Source organism: Diabrotica virgifera, chromosome 4 (assembly GCF_917563875.1).
Source record: "Diabrotica virgifera virgifera chromosome 4, PGI_DIABVI_V3a".
In the NCBI taxonomy this organism is placed as follows: domain Eukaryota; kingdom Metazoa; phylum Arthropoda; class Insecta; order Coleoptera; family Chrysomelidae; genus Diabrotica; species Diabrotica virgifera.
The window spans coordinates 238,294,298-238,317,528 of NC_065446.1; the positions used below are offsets into that span (position 1 = coordinate 238,294,298).

At 32.9% G+C, this 23,231-nt stretch overlaps 1 protein-coding gene across 1 annotated transcript in view; it reads right to left on the minus strand.

Annotated features, from left to right (window-relative positions):
* Positions 1 to 335: 335 nt before the first annotated feature.
* Positions 336 to 23,231, minus strand: part of LOC126883356 (uncharacterized) — a 54,373-nt gene continuing 31,477 nt past the window's right edge. Inside the window, exon 4 of the mRNA XM_050648815.1 lies at positions 336 to 1,175. Within this exon, the coding sequence (XP_050504772.1) occupies positions 900 to 1,175 (276 nt within the window). The 3' untranslated portion in view covers positions 336 to 899. The remainder of the gene's footprint in view (positions 1,176 to 23,231) is intronic.

The window sequence follows — 23,231 nt, forward strand, 5'->3', positions numbered from 1 at the left end:
AATTTCCATAATTCAAACGGTCTTAGAGCAATAAACAAATTCGCAGTTTGAAATAAAAATTTCAACACCCCGTATCTCGGAAACGAAGCATTTGCGGACATATGTTTATAGAACAAACTGTCATTATTTTTTCATGTAGAATAACCCCTAAAGTTTTTCATACTTATTTACTAACATCCTGTATATTTGATTTGGTCACTTTGTATCCTTTTTTTTCTATGTAATCTTTTGCAGATCATTTCTAATGCAAGTAGGCGTCGCTCCATAGAGCACTATACTTTTAAAGATGGAGTTAAAGATGAATAAAGTTAAAGGTAAATAACAAAAATAGTCCAAATAGTTGAAAGTTTTATTGCAAAAAGTTAACAAAAGTGCAATAACACGGATAAATATAAATAAAGAAAAATTATTATAAGTCGCATGTTTTTTGTACATAATCAATCAGCCAATCAATCACTAAAATTAACGATATAATTAAATTATTCTTCGAATACAATCTTGTCGTTTCCAAATTCCAAAACGGTCGATATCTAAAATTTATTCAACCATAAACTTCAGACACTATGAAATAACTCGTATAAGCCTAAACTACTGCCAAAACTTCATTTAATATGCAGAAAATTATAATTTCCATAAAACGAAGAAAATTGCAAACAATGGCAACGTCTTAACATAATATTCGTACAAGTAAACCACGCTGACTTTAATGGATCTTTTCCGAATTTAATTTAAACTAACTTTACAGGGTTACATTACATACAAACTTTTAATGAATAAACCGTTCCTAGAAGTACAAAAAGTAAATGAGACATTACCGCGTTGCCACGTTTCGCTAATTTTCTTTATTTTAAGTAAAAAGCGGTATATACGAGTTCAACCAGCCAGGATTTCTGTAATTTTCATGACCGTATCGGCTTCAGAGTTCTCGTCGGTGGTGGGGGGATCCTGGAGAATCCGGCGGAGTCGAACACTGGCAGAAGTTTCTCCTTGCTGCCTCTAAGTTGATTCAATTGGTCCTTTTTCAGCGGCTCTGTAGGGAAGTACGTGGCCCCGTAGAAGTCTAGGCCTTGCTGGAGCAGAGCGTTGTATTCGTCCAAGGAGGCTACTGTTATGCGAATTGGAGGAGGGGCTCCTGGAGATTGGTCTAGACGACCTGGAAGCCTAGTAACTTCGACCTGAAAAAATATTACAACATTAAAAGTATTCTAACGGATCAGAGTAACTTGTGACCTGGTGCAAAAGTTGTTATATACTAAATTTAATGCTCTACGTTCAGATGGTTTAAACTTAAAAATGTTGCTTCAATGTTGCCCATTAATCATTCCTTATATAACATATATAATTAACTGTTGCCTCCCTAGTAACTATTTTATTAATTAGACCCATACCTAAATGTAACGAACCAACCGAATATAAGTATCTAAGACCTATTATTATTCTGCCAACTCTATCAAAACTGTTAGAACGCATTATGGAAATGCAGCTTCGTGATTATATTTCTATATAACAATAATATATTACTTGATTTTCAGTCCGGGTTTAGGCTCTTTCATAACTGTGAAACAGCACTAATCAGTCAATAACTGATGACATTTTGAGAAAAAGAGATGTGGGTAAGGTAACCATTTTAGTTTTGATCGATTTCTCTAACGCGTTTGACACTCAATAATTCACTACTCTGCGCAATTTTGAAGTCAATCGGCTTTTCCATGGATGCATTGAATATGGTTGAGTCTTAGTTGCACCACAGGAAACAGAGAAAGGAGCTCTGATTTTCTAACATTACGTCAGGGGTGCCTCAGGGCTCAATCTTATGTAAAATTTTATTTACTTTATACTCCACCAATATTAGCACTTCCTTGAATACCTGTAAATTCCATCTCTATTCAGACAATTTACAAAGCTATAACTCATTTTACCCGGTTGACAGAGCAAGTGCTGTTGAGACTGTTAATCAAGATATGAAATCATTGGTTGATTGGACAAGATATCATGCATTAAAATAAACTAAAAAAAAGAATATTTTGGTTTTTGATCCAAACAGGATTATTTGGAGATGAGTAATACCATTGAAATAGTTGATGGATTTCATTTTATCTAACAATAAAACACTGAAAACGTTTGTTTTCTATAATTCAACAAAATTTATTACAACTATGTTTCGGTACAGTGCCTTTCTCAAGTGATTTAGATTACTATGGGTTTGCCTTTTTAAAGTCTTTAACTGAAGAGGTTGAGGAGTGGGAGCTGTTTGTTTCGACTTGGTCATTCAGAATTATATCTGTATTTTTCAATTTATTAATTTCCATAGATTCTAATAAAGATAGCTTAAGGCCTTTATTTTGAATATGCAGAATTTGAAACTGTTCATTAAAAGTATGATTATGAACTAGAAGGTGAAGTGCGTATGTAGAAGTGTCTGTTTTTCTATTGTTGAAAGCCCTTTTGTGTTCTGATATCCGTTTGTCAAAGGTTCTGCCAGTTTGACCGATGTAAGTTTTCGGACAGTCACCACAAGTTAGTTTGTAAACACCACTCTGTAGTTGTTTTCTCTTTCGGCTCTTATTGTTCTTAATATATTTGCTTAAGTTGTTGTTAGTTCTGAAAGAAAGGAATAACACCAGCTTTCAAAACTAACAACAACTTAAGCAAATATATTAAGAACAATAAGAGCCGAAAGAGAAAACAGCTACAGAGTGATGTTTACAAACTAACTTGTGGTGACTGTCCGAAAACTTACATGGGTCAAACTGGCAGAACCTTTGACAAACGGATAGCAGAACACAAAATGCTTTCAACAATAGAAAAACAGACACTTCTACATACGCACTTCACCTGCTAGATCATAATCATTCTTTTAATGAACAGTTTCAAATTCTGCATATTCAAAATAAAGGCCTTAAGCTATCTTTATTAGAATCTATGGAAATTAATAAATTGAAAAATACAGATATAATTCTGAATGACCAACTCGAAACAAACAGTTCCCCACTCCTCAACCACTTCAGTTAAATATTTTAAAAAGGCAAACCCATAGTAATCTAAATCACTTAAGAAAGGCACTCTGCCGAAACAGCTGTAGTCACATAGTTGTAATAGATTTTGTGGAAGTATAAAAAACAACCGTATTCAGTGTTTTATTGTTAGATTGAAATAGTTGTTGATAATGAAATGATTAAACCTGTAGCTAGTGCAAAAAATCTAGGCATAAATTTAGATCGTCATCATCAATCAGCCCTTTGCATCGACTGCTGGATATAGTCCTCCTCTATTCCCGCCCACTGGCTTCTGTCCTGGGCGCTTTGAATCTAATTTGTGGTCATTCTTTTTATATCGTCTGTAAATGGCGTGGGTTGTCTTCCTCTACTTTTTTTATCGGATCTTGGTCTCCATTCAAGCAACGTCTTTGTCCATCTCCCATCTGTCAGACGGGCCACATGACCAGCCCAGTTGCATTTAAGTTTAGCCACCCGACATACAACGTCTGTGACTCCTGGGCCCGGATTACGTACACTCGATACGCATCGTATCCGCCATGTTTTACCGTAGGGAGTGATTACGAAACCTCTTTCCCTACGTTGTCGATGCGAGTCAACTCGAAGGCACTGCTCGATACCAACGACCCTGTCGAGTTGCCAACTCGAACTATCTATCTCTCTCTGATAGATCGCTGATCTCCTATAACGCTTTCTCTCTTGCCGATCCAAGTATAAAAATTAAGAAAAGTGAATAAATAACGACATAACCTACTTACTTCATACTTTGATTTCTTCAATTTAAAAATAATGTATATCGTTAATCAAACGATATTTAGATTATACGATTTTGATAATAATTCTCATGTTTTGAACATTAAAAAAATATATTGTTTAAATCTCCCAGTGAGGTGTTATTACACTCATTACACGGACAGAAGTTCTCTAATACTTATTCCTATTTTAAAAATATATGAAGGAAACGTCCATGGTTAATTTTTATCCTTGTAATATTTGCAGAGTAAGATTTAATGGCGAAAAGGTAAGATAAGGAATGCTCTGAGACAAAATTCAATGAAGGGAATATGTAGTTAGCAGTGACCATTACGACCTTTAGTAATATTTTTATATAACGTCTCCCATCTTTCAATGGCTATTTAATCTTTAATAACAGTGAAAAATCATAATTAATCTCAAATTCTACTCAAGTTCGAAAATTATATATTTATATATCTAGGTACACGTTATCACTGTATCATCCTTAGAATATAAAATAATCGTTTATAACAATTAAATATGTAATAAAAACTTTATTTTATATTCTATTGTAATAATTATTGAGGTTAATGAGAGAAATTGCTTGGCATATAACGTGCACATCATTCCATTTGTTCGAAATATTATCCCGCAGGTTCAAAAATACGATAATTGCCGATTATTTTCTGACAGTCTACTCCAGGAGTGGCCAAACTTTCTTAACAGTGTGCCACTATCTGTTTATGAAAAGTTAGTCGTGCCACCAAAAATTTTCTAACAAAAAATTCAATAGGTATAAGGTGGAATTTGTATGAAATAACAAAAAATATATGTAGCTACAATAGTATATTATTCCACGAGCATGTAATGATGGCTATTACTCACGATGATTGAGTAATAGCCATTACATGCGAGTAGAATACTATACTTTTTCTACGACTTTTTTTATTTTAAATAGTAAAAAAATATAATTATCAACTACTCGAGATTGTTTATTAATTTATTACTAGTAGTACAGTACATGTTTATGGTTGATGTGGTTAATGTGGCTTGTGAATCTGAATTTTCTTAATTAAATCTTGAATGTTGGGGTCAATTTTTGTTACAGCTAATAAAATTAGATTTTTCAAATGATTATTGGTTAATTTTGAACGATATTGTGATTTAATAACATTCATAATTGAAAAAATTTCTTCACAAACATACGTCGAACCAAAACGACAACAATACCGCAAAGCAAAATTGTGAAGATATGGAAAATCAGCTGTGGAAACGTATTTCCAAAATTCAATATAATTTGAATTACTTGTACTTGAAACAAGCTCGTTATGTTTATTTTTCAACAAAATATTACTTTGCAAATCTATTATTTCCATTTGGAATTCCGGCGGATAATTTTCAACGTCTTTAAGTGAAATGGAAAGAGGATTTGCGAAAATTTGAATATTTTTATTTTCCTCCTGGAAATCCTAAAATCTCGTAATAAATGAGCTTTGAAGACTTGACATTAAATTTTTAAACTTATCGTAATTTGAAACATTATTTAATTTGATGGCTAATTCCTTCAAGAATTTAAAATAAGTGAGTTTTTTTTTTTCATTAAAATCTGAATAAAAAAGTGATATTTTGTTTTTGAACGAGCTTACGTGGCTAACTAAGGTTGGAAAAATACAATCTTTTCCTTGTAATCTTAAATTTAATATGTTCAAATGTCCCATTATGTCCGCAAGGAAAGCAAATCCCATAGCCAGTCTTCATTTTTCAACAGAGAGCACTCATTTGGCAATTCCTCATTCTCCTCCAAAAATTGCAAAACACACTCTTTCAAATTCCAAAATCTTGCCAGTGCATTCCTTTTGGACCACCATCGAACACTCAATAAATGAGTAATTCACCTGCCTCCTCCGTTTCTTCCTGAAAGAGTTCTCGGAATCGTCGTCGACTCGTCGATTACTAGCTCGAGCATGTATTTTATTGATACACCGCGATACAGGCTCAATCACCGAGGATAGATCGAGGTCCTTGGCACATAACGCTTCTTGGTGGATTATACAATGGAATTTGAAAACATTTCTTCCTAAAAAGTTTTCAAGTAGCGTTGCAAATCCTTTGATTCGACCAACCATGGAAGGCGCTCCATCTGTACAAACCGACTCCAATTTCGACCACTCCACTTTGTGGCAGTGTTGTTTGATATGTGGCACTGCCATACAAATTCCACATATCAAAACAGCAAGGCTTGGAAGTGTTGTGATGAGTAAATAAGAATTGTTCTTCCCACTCAGTTTTAAATTGACGAATCGCGATATCGTCCTCATATTTACGTTTTGAAGTAGATGGCTTACTCGTGGTCATTTCGAAAACAATTGTTTTAAAAGAAAATAAACTGTAAAAACACTATCTCACAAGGCAAACAGACTTGAAGCGTCTCGCACAAAAGTTGAGAATCAACTGAGTAGAGAATAACGTGAACGTGTCTAGCGCGAGGCAGTGGCGTACAACAAAAAAGTGGCGTAGAATAAAAGACGAATTTTTAATTTGTTACTAAGTTAATTTTTTTTTATTTTTTTTTATTTTTCTAAAAAGTCCTCGCGTGCCACTTCTAAGACACCGCCGTGCCACACCGTGGCACGCGTGCCGTGGTTTGGCCACCCCTGGTCTACTCGAACCCAGTTCGTAATCACTTTTTGGTTTCGATGCGTATTCGCATCGAGTTTGCCTACGGTTCGTTTTGCGATCTCGCATCGAGTGTTCGTAATCCCGCTGCTGTTCTCAATCGTAGGCCTTCGTTTGTTATATGGTCCCGCAATGACACACCAATCATCGACCTTTCCATCTTACGTTGAGCATTTCTTAGCAGATGAGGTTGTTAATGTAAGAATTTTAGCACCATAGGTCTTGTATTAGCTCAGATGACAGGAGAAGAATTCAGGTGGTTCAAAAGTCGTGTCTTCGTCTGATCTGTGGTGTAAGAAGACACCTGCCTATTTCTCACAAATTAAAACATGTAAAAGGGTTGAGCATGGAAAAGAGAAAATTTCTATATTCTGCTTGTCTATTCCACAAAATTATCAAAAACTCATTACCAGCATAACTATTTAAAAAAGTTATATATAGAACTGACATATGTACCGGGTGTCCCAATAAGAATGGCTCTCGGCCATATCTCAGGAACCGTTTATAGTACAGCTTTGAGAAAAAAAATATTTATAACCAAAGTTGCCTCGGGAAAAGCCTGGAAATTATTTTCATAATTGTAGGTCCACCGCTAGAGGGCGTAATTGAATATCAAAAATTAAAAAATCTAACTTTTAGAAAATTTACCCAATGAAAGGGAACTGAAAATCCAATCATCGTATTCATAAAATTCTGCGCATATTTGATTTACAAGTTAAAGTCTACCTGTGCAAATAAGAGCTAGGGGTGAGTGAGAACCTTCTTATGAAAAAATGGCTGTAAGTCCGGTTCCGCTAAATCGAATTTTGCATACTTGGTCTTGTTGAAAACAGCTCTTTTTCGTCAATGTAAGTGTCTTATTTTCGAAATAGCCTAATAAGTAATATGCAAGCTAGGAGGCGTTATTTAATTAGTTTCAGAAATCTAGTTTTCTTTGGAAATTTTTAAAAACAAGTATGCATTTTAATCCTGTATTACAAAATTAGACCAAATTAGCAACATAATACCGAAAACCGCATTTCGATACCTTTCTTCTATCTCGAGATATCTTAAGAAATGTGTAAATATTTAACATAACTGTTACTGTCACCGGTAAACGAGGTTAAGGAAAATTAGTGTGCTATGGAAAAAACAAATAAACATTTTCCAGATGTAAACATGTATAATTAATTAAAACAACAATAAGATAAACAACACTATAAAATATAACAAGAAACAAAACAACTACTTACTTAGTCTTAGTGACTACCTAAATGTTCAAATTGTTGCCCATCATTTTGGATGCAAGCATTTACTGTTTCAAGAGTAGATTGAATATCAACAGATTTTATTTGTGGGGACGGATTAAAGACCTTGTTTTTGCCGCTAGGCCCACTATTCGAGAAAACATGATATTTAATCTAGAGAATACGAAACGCCATTCAAAGCATTGCGAAAGCAGAAATTGAGACTGCTGTTCAATCCACTCTTGAAAGAGTAAATGCTTGCATCGACAATGATGGGCAACAATTTGAACATTTAGGTCGTCACTAAGTAAGTAGTTGCTTTTATTTCTTTGTTATATTTTATAGTGTTGTTTGTCTTATTGTTGTTTTAATTAATTATGTTACATCTGGAAAATGTTTCTTTGTTTTTTCCATAGCACATTACTTTTCCTTAACTTCGTTTACTGGTGACATTAACAATTGTTTAAAATTTACACGTTTCTTAAGATATATCGAGATAGAAAAAAGGTATCGACTACTATCGAAATGCAGTTTTCGGTATTATGTTGCCAATTTGGTCTAATTTGGTAATATAGGATTAAAAATGCATACTTGTATTTAATATTCTTCAAAGAAAACTAGATTTCCGAAAATAATTAAATAACACCCACTAGCTGGCATATTACTTATTAGGCTATTTCGAAAATAAGACTCTTACATTGACGAAAAAAGCGGTTTTCAACAAGACCAAGTATGCAAAATTCGATTTAGAAGAACCAGACTTACAGCCATTTTTTCATAAGAAGTTTCCCACTCACCCCCACCTCTTATTTGCAAAGGTAGACTTAAACTTGTGAAATCAAATATGCGCATAATTTTATGAAGAATACGATGATTGGATTTCCAATGTCTATTTATTAGGTAAATTTTGTAAAATTTTGATTTTTTAATTTTTGAAATTCAATTACGCCCTCTAGCGGTGGACCTACATTTATAAAAATAATTTCCAGGCTTTTCCCGAGGCAACTTTTGTCATAAATATTTTTTTCTCAAAGCTTTACTATAAACGCTTCCTGAGATATGGCCGAGAGCCATTCTTATTGGGACACCCGGTACATCGATACAAGATACAAAAATACATACATATATGACAGTGAAACTCTTATTATTCTTTTAATGCATTTGCCTAAGTTCCTTGTTCTGAAAGCTAGTGTTAGTCCTTTATTTTTTATGTGGTCGGCTCCTTTTGTTGATATCTTGCATGTACTTTCACCAGCTTTCAGAGCAAACAACAACTTAGGTAAATACATTAAGAAAAATAAGAGCCAAAAGAAAAAGCAATTACAGAGTGGTGTATATAAACTGACATGCGGTGACTGTCTAAAAACTTACATCGGTCAGTCTGGCAGAAACTTTGACAAACGTATAGCAGAACACAAAAGGGCTTTCAATAATAGAAAACTAGATTCTACATACGCACTTCATCTTCTAGATCAGTGGTGGGCAAAGTGCGGCCAGCAGGCCGCATGCGGCCCTTTAGACATTTTTTTGCGGCCCGCGGAAAAAAATGAATTATTTTGATTTACAGATTTTTTTTATTTATTGGTAATATTTATAGATAGATAATGAAGCTACTAAGTAATTAACACTTTCGCTGCGGGTGATTTTTCCGCAAATTTTCAACATAACGCGGGCAATTATTTGGATTTTTGGCACAGAGATTTATCGTCTCCCTCAATGAAATACATGAAATTTCAAAAAATGGAAAGGATATTAAGTACTAAGTACTAAGTAGTCAGGAACTGTGTGGAAAATTTTAAATTAACCCGTAACCACCTAGTAACTGACGGAGCACCAAATTTAAGATGAGCAAATGGTTGAGAAAACTTATAGATTACGTTCAACAGTTTCCAGAACATGATTTATTATTCTTCACTGCATAATCCATCAGCAGGTATTGTGCAAAAATGTTTTGTAAGTAGACAACGTCATTTCAATTATAACTAAAATTGTTAATTTTATGTGTTCAATATGATTAATTAAGGTATCGTGCATTCAAAGCATTTTTGGAAGAATTAGAAACAGAACATGCTGATGTCATATACCACAATCGACAATCATATTCGATGGTTAAGTTTAGAAAAGGTTATTAAAAGATGCTGTGAATTAGGGGAGGAAATAACTGTATTTTTAGAAATTAAACACTGCTACAAAGGACCAAATTTGCTACCAAATTTGATAAAAGTTTGGTCAATGATACTTCTTGATGTGTAGATTAAAAAAGTCCATGGCATCTGGGTCTGAATAACTACTATTCTCGAGTTACAGCCTTCTGAAGTTATTGGATTCGGGTGCTCGGTTTACGTTAAGTGCACTAATTTACGGTCAAGTGAACGAAAATATTTATTATTAGAAGAAGAGAAACTCATGTTCTTCATACATACTTGCGTGTTGTATATGAATTTGTGGTCAAAAATACTTGGATCGTATTTTAGTCTCCAGAAAACCCCCGAAAAGTCTTCAGAAAACTAAAGAAGTGCAGTATAAAATGTGCTGCTAGATCGATATAAGCATTATCATGTTTTCATGAATGCTTCTCAGTTATGCAATACCAGCAAAACTGCAGTTCGGCTTTATCTTTAGAAAACTACTGAACAGGAGCGGATCTAGGGGGGATAGGGGTAATTCCACCGGTAACATGTTCCAGAATTAATGAAATAACTTTATTTAACGAAAATGAACGAGATGGAGCCATCAAAACACATTTATAACCAAAGAGCGGATAGTGTGACGAAAAGACGTAAGCTCAGAGCACGGGCGCCCATATAAAAAATTTTAGGGGGGTTGCAAACGTGAAGATGTTGCACATTATATTTTGTATACTTTGAATAACCATATATAATTCAAAGCACCCGAAAAGCCAGGGGGGTCACGGCCCCCTGCCCATGGGTATGGGCGCCCATGGCCCAGAGTACGATTTAAGGATCAGAGAAGGTGAGTTACGGGTGTTAAGAGTACGAAATTGGAAAACCAAGGCGGAGGATAGAATGGAATGGAAGCTGATTCTCGAACAGACCGAGGTCCACCAGGGGTTCTACAGCCAATGATGATGAGCTTTTTAATACAAAATAATGTGGAGAATAATTTTGTAGGGTTATTTTTATAACAACTATAATATTCATACTTAGGTATAATCATATAGAACAAATCGTCAATGGAGAAGACTTCATAATCATGATTTTGCTAACTTTCCTATTTTCGACTTAGACTACCTAAAAGACTTTACGATTGGGATATATCAAATTAAACTGGCACCATCTTACATACAAGAGAAAATGACGAAGAGTTTCAAATTTATGAGAATATTGATGAACCGGGATTCATAAGAGTTCGAATATTTTCTAGGTTTCGGCAAGCTACAAAACACCAAGTATTCATTTCCTATACGGTTGATGAAGATAATGATGAAGATGAGCCTGTAGAAGAACCGATTAACGGGTACTACTGTACCTGTCAATCTGGTGCGAGAACTGTTGGTACTTGTGCTCACATCACCAGTGTGTTATGGTTTTTAGGCTTTACAAGACATCAACCCAATGTTAAGTATCCTGATAGGTCGTTAATTAACACGACGTATGATGCATCTAACCGAAATCAGCAAAATGTTAACATACGAATAGTCGAAAATGATTTAAACCCGATTTTTCCATAGACAATTGTAATTAATATTTAGCATTCACAAACTACCATTTACATTTTTTTTTTTGTATTGAAATCAAGTCCATGCTCTCTACCTGTCTTATATCTGATATGCGGCACAAGTTTCATGTCACCTAATGTATTTTTTTATGTTTCAACAATTTTTTTCTTTAATTATTCTGGAACATGTTACGAGTGGAATTACCCCCGTCCCCTCTAGATCCGCCACTGTTCAGTAATTTTCTAAAGATAAGGCGGAACTGTAGTTTTGCTGGTATGAAAACATGATAATGCTTATATCGATCTAGCAGCGCCTTTTATACCGCACTTCTTTAGTTTTCTGAGACTTCTGAAGAGGTTTTCTGAAGACTAAAATACGATCCAACTATTTTTGACCACGAATTCATATACAACACACAAGTATGTATGAAGAACATGAGTTTCTCTTGTTCTAATAATAAATATTTTCGTTAACTTGACCGTAAATTAGTGCAATTAACGTAAACCGAGCACTCGAATCCAATAACTTCAGAAGGCTGTAACTCGAGAATAGTAATTATTCAGACCCAGGTGCCATGGACTTTTTTAATCTACACATCAAGAAGTACTATTGACCAACCTTTCATCAAATTTGACCGGGACCACTTTTCCATAAGGAGTGTTGCCTGGTCCGCTTAATTTATAAGTTTTCAGCGCAAAATAAAACTTTTGTAATGAAACCCAAACTATCCATTGATCATATAAAAAAGAAAGAATTAGTCCAATTATTAGTATTATTACCCTCATTAAAAGCATTAAATAATGTAGCAGAAAATAAGTTTAAAATTTATGAATAGTCCACAGTACATCGTCATTTTTGGAAGATGATTAGAAAAGTCTTAAAAATGGTCTTAACCGTTTCGTTTGAGCGAGTCTACCACGTTCTGAAAAATCTCAGAGTGCAGGTTGGACGCGTTTCCGCGTCCCGCGTCGCTAACAGATTTACGTTGTCGGACTAACGAAACAAGGCTGTAAATTTGTCGGACGAGAGATCGAAAATCTTTATTAATTAAATATAAGTACTTTCACTTGAAAATTAAGAGTTTTGTAATAACAAAACTACCGCGCTAGAGTGACATCTTGTGGGTATCGGACTTTACGATCGCGCCCTTTTTTGTCCGACAAAAATAATTTATTTTATTTTAACGTATAATATTTTTCGTGTCGGTAAAAATTTGCCAACATTGGCTTATTTTGCAATATTTGTTCTTAAAATTTTTTTTGAATGCCCTTTGAATTGTACTGCATATGTTTAATTAATTTAAAAATAAAATAATTCTATCAAGTTCTATAAGATAATTCCATAGTTTCAAACAGAATTAAAAAAAAAATGCTTGAAATGATGATTTTAACCCCCTCCCCCAAAATTAGTAAAAAGTTAAAAATTCGAAAACATGTTTAGGTATAACAAATATTGCGGCCCTCGGTAATAGTCCAAAAACATTTTGTGGCCCTTACTAAAAAAAGTTTGCTCACCCCTGTTCTAGATCATAATCATTATTTGAATGAACAGTTTCAAATTCTTCATATTCAAAATAAAGGCTTTAAGCTATCTTTATTAGAATCTAGGGAAATCAATAAATTAAAAAATACAAATATAATTCTGAATGACCAACTTGAAATCAACAGCTCCCAACTCCTCAACCTATACAGTTAGAAACTTTAAGTGCAGACGCATAGTAAAATACAATACTTGAGAAAGGCTTCTGCTGAAACAGCTGTAGTGACAATAAATTGTAATATGTTTTGTGGAAGTATTGAAAAAAATGTATTCAGTGTTCTATTGTTAGATACAATGAATTTCCATGAAGTAACGGTCGAATCCATCAATTATTTAAAACCTAAAGGCTGATTTATCTTAGAATGGGACGTGGACGGCACGGCTGTCTTGCGGGGCACGTTGAATAATCGTGTGATATGAAAGACATTGGTTAGTTTATAGTACAACGGGGCGGAGCGACAACGGGAGCGTGCGCCGTCTATTGCTCTACTGCCTGTGTCCTACACGCCCCGTCCGAACATAAATCCGGCTTAACGATGTTTTGTAACGCCACTGCTACTAATTTTATTGTCTACTCCAGCGGTTCTCAACCACCGTGTCGCGACACACTGGTGTGCTGGAAGAACCTATCAGGTGTGTCGCGAGATTTACGAATACGATATTTTTATTTATATTTTTTTACTTGTTATAATATACCAATCATGCATTCAACCATTTTTTTTTTAATTTAGAGAAGTAGCTCCGGATTTTTTTTGGATTTCAGTTAAGAATGAATACCCAGAATTAGCAAAGAAAGCAGTATCCCTTTACTGCCGTTTTCGGCCTCGTACTTATGTGAATCTGCATTTTCTGCGATGAAAAATATAAAAATCTAGCTACCGGTCTCGACTACTTGATGTGGACAGCGAGCTGAGAGTGTGTCTGTCTACAATTCGTCCTCGGATAGATATACTTTACCAAAGTCATCAGGGTTAAATTTCACACTAATTTTATGTATTCTTTCTGTTTTGTTTTTTGCTTGTTATGTTCTTACGAAATAAAAAATAATATGCTTAAGAGCACACAGTAGCGATCAACAGGTAGCAACAAACGCGGTCCAAGATTGCGAAAGTTCTGCGAACTTTCAAAAGTGAGGCAACAGTGCGTCGGTAATTCAACACTGACAGTGACGTTTATACTATCAAAAACAATAATTTTTATACACATAGGCGCAAAATGTTGCCAAGTCAGTGACGTTCGATTTCTTGTTACAAAAAAAATCGATTTTTAGTAGTTCCAATGTGACACAAAATCTAGGCACGGGATAAAAAAGTTTATTTGAAGAAAGTGTATTTTTTTGTCTTTCTTAATAGCGATACAGGCTCCTTTTTTCAATATTTTATTTAGTTATAGAGTAATTTCCACATATTTCTGAAATTGGGCTCTGTACCGCCATTCTTTATTATATTAGGAATATGTGTGTCAAATATATCGACAAAATATTAAAAATTAGAGCCGCAATCTTGGAACGCGTTTGTTGCTACCTATTGATCGCTACTGTTTGCTCTTAATTTATTCATCTGTACTTATACCTACCACTAGCAAAAATTTGTACATATAAGGGTGTCGCGAATCTGTAAGGAGTACGTTAGTGCGTCGCTGAGTAAAAAAGGTTGAGAACCGCTGGTCTACTCTATAAACAATTTCTCAAAATGTTATACTCAATTAGGAGTATCAAGGAGGATCAAGCTGTAGGAGTATGTTGATGTCGTTGCAAGGTTTTTATTAAATTTGTAAAGTTGTGTAGCTGTATTTCCATTAAGAGAACGGCAACTTTCTTCCTCCTGTTTTAAATAATATATAGATCCAGTCAGCGAAACATTCCTTTTAATTTATAGCTCAATTAATCAAAGAAATATATCTCCATTATCATGAACCATCGCCTACCTATAAAATTTAATCAACAAGTTGTGTGCTGCTTTAACGAAGTACTATTTATCTGTTCCAATGTGTCTTTGTTATCACAACACAACATACCGATGCACAAACGATTTATATGCAAGAAATATCGTCGTTATGGTGTAATTGTGTATTGCGGTAAGTAACACGTGTCTCTATGTGCATCGGGTCACGTGGTAGCACGTGCGAGCGTGCTTATTGAGTGTGTTGAGTTGATAGTATGGGCCAAGTGGGAGACAGAAATATCTGCTATTTTTTCAGTTCAGTTTTAGAATTTATAGCGATTTGAATATAAAATGCTTGTAAAAATATCATACGTTGATATAGTCTAGTAAAATAAAATTTCACTACATGTAAAACAAAATGTAAATTCGTACAGGTTGAAACAAATTTTATATCAAAGTTTAGGTGGGTACAAAAGATATTTTCAAGAAAGTATCCAAATCACACAAGGGGATCATTCTTTAAATAATTAAAAAGGGGTCATTTTTGCAAAAAAATTACTTTTTTAACTGCTGAGGTCATTCAATTACTAATGAAGGTCTATAGGATTATTTTCTGCAAAGTTGAAGGGTTACTCTTTCACATATAACTTACTAAATTAAATTTGACCCCCTATTTATTTAAATAATTATACATGAAACTTTAAAAACAAATTTGCAAAGAATTATTTTTAGCGTTTTAAATAAGCACTATAAAATATCTTATTTTACAGGAGAAGTTGCATTATGTTATCAGTATTAATCAAAAAAAAATTAGTCCAAAAATATTTAATATTTTTTGAGATATTGAATTTGTTTATTAAATATTACTCTATTTTAAATTGCAAAAACGCGGTTGTTGCCAAAGAAATATTTACCTGTATTAAATCTTATTAGTTTTATTTTTATATATATTTTCGATAAATGTATTGATAAATTCAAATTTCAATTAAACTTCCCCCTAAAATGACATTTGAAAATTATTCAAATTTGTTTATAATTTGTTTTTTTAATAACGTCGCGGGGATTAAATATTTTGAAATGCCGTTTCGATAATTGGATTTCTGGGAATTTTTTACTAATTAACAAATTTTTTGTCTTTTTTTCCTCTTCTTTTTTTTTCTTGGAATTATATTACTACGGGCCCTTTTAGGGTTAAGTTTCATTAAGAATGTCGAATCTCTAAGTTATAGATTCTAGACCTAAAAATATTAAGATTGGTCTAAAATCTTTTAAATAAAATGTGGCTGGTTACTGAGTTACAGGGTGTTTAATTTAAAAATTATTTTTACCAAGTACTTTCAAACTATTTGACGCATCCTTATCATACTTGTCAGAAAGTGTGGGTACTATACAGTCTACTAAATTGTGACAAATAAAAGTTTCTAGCTACTACCAGAGGCGTACGACAGGGGATAGTTAATGGTTGACCCTTTCCAAATTCTACGCCACTGAGGGAATTACTATTTTAGCAAAATTTTTCGATTCTCCAATACTTTATATGTAAATAATATACTCTTTACTGGTAACGATTAAGTCATTAGTTTTCGAGATATTGGACGTTAAAAATGAAACGGCATAGTTATTTTGATTCATTCATTCATTCATTTTAAACTTCCAATATCTCTCAAACTGATGACTTTATCGATACCAATAAAGTTATTTACATACAAAGTATTGGAGAATCGAAAAATTTCGTTAAAATAGTAACTCACTCAGTGGCGTAGAATTTGGGAAGGGTCAATCATTCACTATCCCCTGTCGTACGCCTCTGGCACTAGCTAGAAACGTTTATTAATCACAATTTAGTAGGGTGTATAATAGCCACACTTTCTGCCAAGTATGAGAAGGATACGTTAAATAGTTTTAAAGTACTTGGTAACAATAATTTTTAAATTTTTAAATAAAACACCCCGTAACTCAGTAAGTAGCCACATTTTATTTAAGAGATTTTAGTTAAATCTTAATATTTTTAGGTCTACAATCTAGATCTCATAGACTCGACATTCTTAATAAAATTTAACCCTAAAAGGGCCCGTAGTAATATAACTCCAAGAAAAAAAAGAAGAAGAAAAAACGACAAAAAAATTGTGTTAATTAGTAAAAAATTCCCAGGAACCCAATTATCGAAACGGCATTTTAAAATACTTAATCCCCGCGACGTTATTTAAAAAACAAATTATAAACAAATTTGTATGATTTTCAAATGCCATTTTAGGGGGGAGTTTAATTGAAATTTGAATGTATCCATATAATTATCGACAATATACATAAAAATAAAAATAATGAGATCTTAAACAGGTGAATATTTCTTTGGCAACAACCGCGTTTTTGCAATTGAAAATATAGTAACATTTAATAAACAACTTCAATATCTCAAAAAATATTAAATATTTTTTGACCAATTTTTTTTTGCTTAATACTGGTAACATAGTGCAACTCAGTCTGTAAAATAAGATATTTTATAGTGCTTATTTAAAACGCTAAAAATAATTATTTGCGAATTTGTTTTTTAAGTTTTATATACATTTATTTAAATAAATAGGGGGTCAAATTTATTTTAGTAAGTCTTATGTGAAAGATTTACCCTTCAGCTTTGTAGAAAAAATCCCATAAACCTTCATTGATAAGTGAATTACCTCAGCAGTTAAAAAAGTATTTTTTTGCAAAAATGACCCCTTTTTAATTATTTAAACAATGATCCCCTTGTATGATTTGGATACTTTCTTGAAAATATCTTTTGTACCCACCTAAACTTTGATATAAAATTTGTTTTAACCTGTACGAATTTACATTTTGACTTTTTTCTATTTTATTAGGCTAATACTCCATTCGTTTCACACTCCTGCCAACAGTATATACATATTTAACGGTACGTGACAAAATTGAAAGTGACGATTATAGCACGAAAGAGAAGACAAAGAAAAGAGGAAGTGATTTGAAGGACAGAAAATGTAGCAGAAGTAAAACAAATAGACCTACGAGAAGCGCAAAGAGAGTATAGAGCTTAAATGAAGGAACTCAGACAAGAAAATAAAAACTGAAACAAGAAAACAAATAAAAGTGAAAGAATTGGAAAAGAAAGTAGATGTAGTAGAAAAGTTTAAAATAATAAACGAAGAAATAATATAATATTACAAAATGGACTTTAACATTACATAATAAATAAAACATAAGCATAATAAATATTCATGCACCAATAGAAGAAGCTAAAGATAAATTATATGAACAACTAGATTTCGCCTGATAAAAAAAACAACAAATGAAATAGACCACATATTAATAGAGAAGAACACACCTATAAAGGTACCTATAAAAGGCATTAGAGAGGGGCGGAAGAGAGGGTAAAAATGACTGCTAATATAAATAATTAAGGGCCGGTTGTTCGAACGCTAATCAACAATGATCATTATCAAATAATTAATTACTGACAATGTCAATTGTTAAAACATAATTAATTACAATTCTGAGACTATAATCAATTAATATAACAATAATTATTAACATAATTAATAATAAATCTCATAATTGTAATTAATTATGTTTTCAGCGACCCAAACAAAGTTGACATTGACAGTTTTGGTGACAGTAATTAAATATTTAATAATGATCATTGTTGATTAGCGTTCGAACAACCGGCCCTAAGACAATCAAATACCACATCAATATAGGAATATTAATAGATAATAATACATACTACACAGAACAAGGAATAATAATGAATAGCCAGCAGACTAAACGAAGAATCAGAAACACAAGATCCGGAAGAAAAGCGGTAAAACATCATCATCATCATCATCATGGCATTTACACTCCTAGCGGAGTGATTGCCTCCCTCTTTGGGCTCTTCCGATTCGTTTGTCGCGGTGAATCAATCCGTATTAACATTTTGGTTTTACAATTGGTTGTGTGACTTGGCATCTTCTGCAATTTTCCTCCATTCGTTCCTGTTTTTGCTTCTGGTTACCCATTCTCTGACTCCCATCTTCTTAAGGTCCTCCACTATCTGGTTCTCCCATCTAGTTTTTGGGTCTTCCCCCTGGTCTGCCTGATACAGGTCTCCATTTGGAAATTTTCTTGATAACGGCTTCTGTATTCCTCCTTTCTATATGTCCCATCCATCTGAGTCTCTGCGCCTTGATAAATCTGAGGATGTCTTCTCCTTTCAGAAGTTCTCTTACTTCGTGGTTCATGAGTTTTCTAAATTCATTATTACCTAAGTTTAGTGGTCCTGCTATCCTACAAATTATTTTCCTTTCTAGGATCCTCAATCTTTCTTCCTCTTTCTGTGTCAGACACATTACTTCAGCACCATATGCGATTACTGGTCTAATTGCTGCTTTGTAAATTTTCAGTTTTGTATTCTGAGTAAGCTTCTTATCTTTGAGGAAGTTACTGTATTTCCAGTAGGTTCTGTTTCCTGCCTGGATTCTTTCATTAATTTCGATACTTGTATCATTAGTTCCATTAACTGAGACTCCAAGATATTTAAAATGTTCTATCTTTTCTAATTTATATTCACCAATATTTAAGCTTATCATATTAACTGGGTTTTTTTCTTGAACATTAGGGATTTTGTTTTGTTTTGATTTATTTAAAAAAGTTTAAAAAAGAATTCTTTTTTAAACAATTCTGTTACCTCTGCCGAAGTGCCGAATAATAATTTCTTTTCGTTTCCAAGTGTAGTCCGTAGTAGAAGGAAGTTTTCGGGTGTCTATTATCGTGAAATTTCGGTCGAATTTTTTAAATTTTTTTCGAATCCTGAGAAAACTAATTAGTATTTTTGAAAATTTAAACGCAGAATAAAATATTACAGTATTATCGAGGGTCTGAAGTCCCTGAGAACTTCTATAATGATTATTTTAATAAGTCACAGGGGCGAAAAAGAGAAAATTTAGTATGATTTTTAATTTCAAATATACTATTCAAAAGAAACTTTTTGTTTATTCTAAGGGACTTTCAGCCCTCGGTAATAATGTAATCTTTTATTCTGCGTTTAAATTTTTCAAAAATACTTAGTAGTTTTCTCAGGATTCCAATAAAAAATTAATGCGTTTAAAAAAAATTCAATCGAAATTTTGCACCTGCGCTCTCAAAAAGGATTAAAGTGTTATACATTTTTGGAATCACTATTTCAAACGCTTTTAAATAAGCTGTCACATGATGTACTTTCCCATTTAAAAAAATCAAAGTTATGCCTGTCACCTGAAGAGGGATCGTGTAAAGTTCGAAACATTGATGTTATAATATTCCTTGATTACTTTAAAAATCGACCTGTGAGAGAGTTTTGCTTATGTGCTAAAAATAAATAAGTTAATAATGGGAGGGGGGAGTGTAACACTTATTCCAGCTCACTCATGATATGGCTCAGTGTAAAATCCATTAGGTTTAGGACAAAAAAGGGGGATTTAAAAAATTATTATTAATCAATATCATACATTAGGCTAATGCATTCAATAATTATTAATATAAAATACGTTCATAGTAGGAATGAAGGAAACTGATTGTAAGCATGAATATAATTGCTTGTAAGAATAACCGTATTTATTGTGGGAATGAACGGAATTAATTGTAAGAATAAACGGAAATAATTATAGAAATAAGCGAAATACGTTAGGAGAAATAACACTGTTATTGACACAACGAATAGTCTTCGTCGGTCAATTAACGACGTTGTTGTTTCAATGAATAGTATTCGTTGACTCAATGAACAGAGTTCATAATATCAATAAAGTGATATTATGGTATACATAATGAATGTTCATCCATTCAATAAATATAATTCATTGGCTCAACTAACGAAAATAATGAACTGATGAACATCGCTTTGTTGTTCCAATAAAACCAAGAATTGGACAAATTTTAAGTATTGCGTTTGTTGTCTGAATTAACATTTTTATTGATATTACGTACCTTTTTCGTTGAGTGTAAATAAATCATAAGCTGTCTTTAAGTTTTCATTTTATACTCATGTTTTGAGTACACAAAATCAACTTTCGTTGAAATTTTTCCTAGACGAATAGACGGAATGTGACTGCATATGGTAGAGTCCATTTCGTCTCCTTTATTTGTCGTCCCCTTGCCTTATAAATTGTAAAAGGCAGAGATTAAGGATATTACCAGTGTTCCACCTGTATTAAAGTGGTTCCACGAGAATTTTTAGATTTATTGTTTACATCTGGGACTTCTCATTTCTTTAATTGATGTCACCAGAGTGTCCGATGCGTGAATTATTTTTATAATTCTGCTGAAATAGACAGCTTGGTTTCGATTCGATTCCGAGTTGATCATGTATCCCCACTGAAGAGGTCTGGAGAGACCGATATGGACGTATGGGGATGGTGGATCATCTCAAAACCTAAATGAAATATAATCTGTCTTTAATTTTTCATTTTATTCACATTTTGAGTACACGGAATTAACTTTCGTTGGAATTTTTCCTCGGCAAATAGACGGAATGTGACTACATTTTGTAGAGTCCCTTTCGTCTCCCTTATTCGTCGTCTTCTTGCCTTATAAATTGTAAAAGGCAGAGATTAAGGATGTAACCAGATTTTCAGATTTATTGTTTACCAAAAATTTTCACTAGTAATACCACTAGAGGTCAAATTATTTCCGGAAATTTTTTTGAGATCATGAATATTTTGAAATTTTCATGATCTAAAAATTTTCTAAAAATATTCATGATCAAAAAAAAAAATTCCGGATATTAATTTGACTTCGCGTGGTATTCGATAAGAAAATTCCACACCAAATTTGCATTTGAAAATCCAAAGCTGCATGAACAGATTAATAGCGCGCCATAGCTTTGTCAGCAATTATTTAGGCTTTCAAATTCGTAATTTCTACTCATTGTAGTTGCATGGGAATACCATTTCAAGATAGAAAATAGTATATTCTTCAATTTTACAAAAGTTTTGAGTAACTACAAGTGATAGAAAATGAATCAAAACTAAATTATGTAAACAAACAAAAACCAGTCTGTCAAAAATGTTCTGTTATTGTAAACGTCAAAAAATTTCCACTATAATTCGCTGTTGGGTACCCCACGAGCAAAAAATTTCCGATAAAATACCTCCGTTGCCATGGTGATCTGTCAAAATAACGTATTTTGATTGGTTCAAAATTACAGGTGTGGAATTTTCAGATTTATTTTTTACATCTGGGACTTCTCATCTCTCCACAAATAATGTCTTTCATTTTAAATTGAAAAATTGAAAAATACTGTATGACTTGTACACACTTCTATGTAGGTCAAACCGCAAACAGGTGTATGTTCTCAAAAAAATTGATAGTGTGTAAAATTTGTTTATTAAGAGTAAAAAGTAGCGATCAACAGGTAGCAACAAAATATACTTAATTTCGGGAGATAGTATCATAAACTTTGGCAACAGTGGTAATCTTTGACATTATCTAAGATTAATATTTTGACAATATCATAGTCTCGCTAAATGGAAGTAACAGAAAACGATTTTATTATTAATAAATAGATATTTATAAAAATAAACCAAAATGGGTGAAAATTTTATGTTAAGATAGGTATTTAGAAAGGTATTTGCATGAAATATCTAATAATAAAACAATAATAAATAATCATTTTTTGTTGTGAAGCGAAACAAATTATTTCGATTTTCGCATAATTTTGGCACGGTTTTTAATGGACTTTTTCTTGGAAGGTTTCACTTTATTTTTCGTTTAATTTACTTTTTCCGTTTTGTTAAACTATTGATAATATTTTTAGAATAAAAGATCCTCCTAAAACTTATATACTCGCATTCGAATTCGAAATATTTTTACGTAGAATATACTTACCTACCTACATATAACTAAAACTCATAATTAACAACAATCTATTCTTTCAAAGAGGCCAACAACTTATACAACAACAACAAATATACAAGGTGTCCCAAAAGTAGTGGAACGGTCGAATATATCGCGAACTAAACATCGGATCGAAAAACTGAAAAATATGTTTTCAATCATTTTCAAAAATCTATCCAATGGCACCAAACACCAACCCCCACTACACCCCCTGGAGGTGGGGTGGGGGGTAATTTTAAAATCTTAAATGGAAACCCAGAGTTTTTCTTGCAGATTTTAATTCGTTACGTAAAAGTAAGCAACTTTTATTCAAGACATTTTTTCGAACTGTAGATAGATGGCGCTATAATTGGGAAAAACGATTTATCCTGATACCATAGGTAAATTATAGAAACGGTCTAATATCTCACGAAATACACTTCCAAATGAGAAACTAGAAAACAGATTTTTAATCTTTTTCGAAAACCTTTCGAATAAATAAAACGTCAACGGTGGGGGTAACTTTAAAATCTTAAATAGCAGCCCCCACTTTTTATTACAGATTCGGATCCGTCACAAAAAATTAAGCAACATTTATTCGAAACATTTTTAGAATTGTTAATAGATGGCGCTTTAATTGGAAAAATACGATTTATTAGCG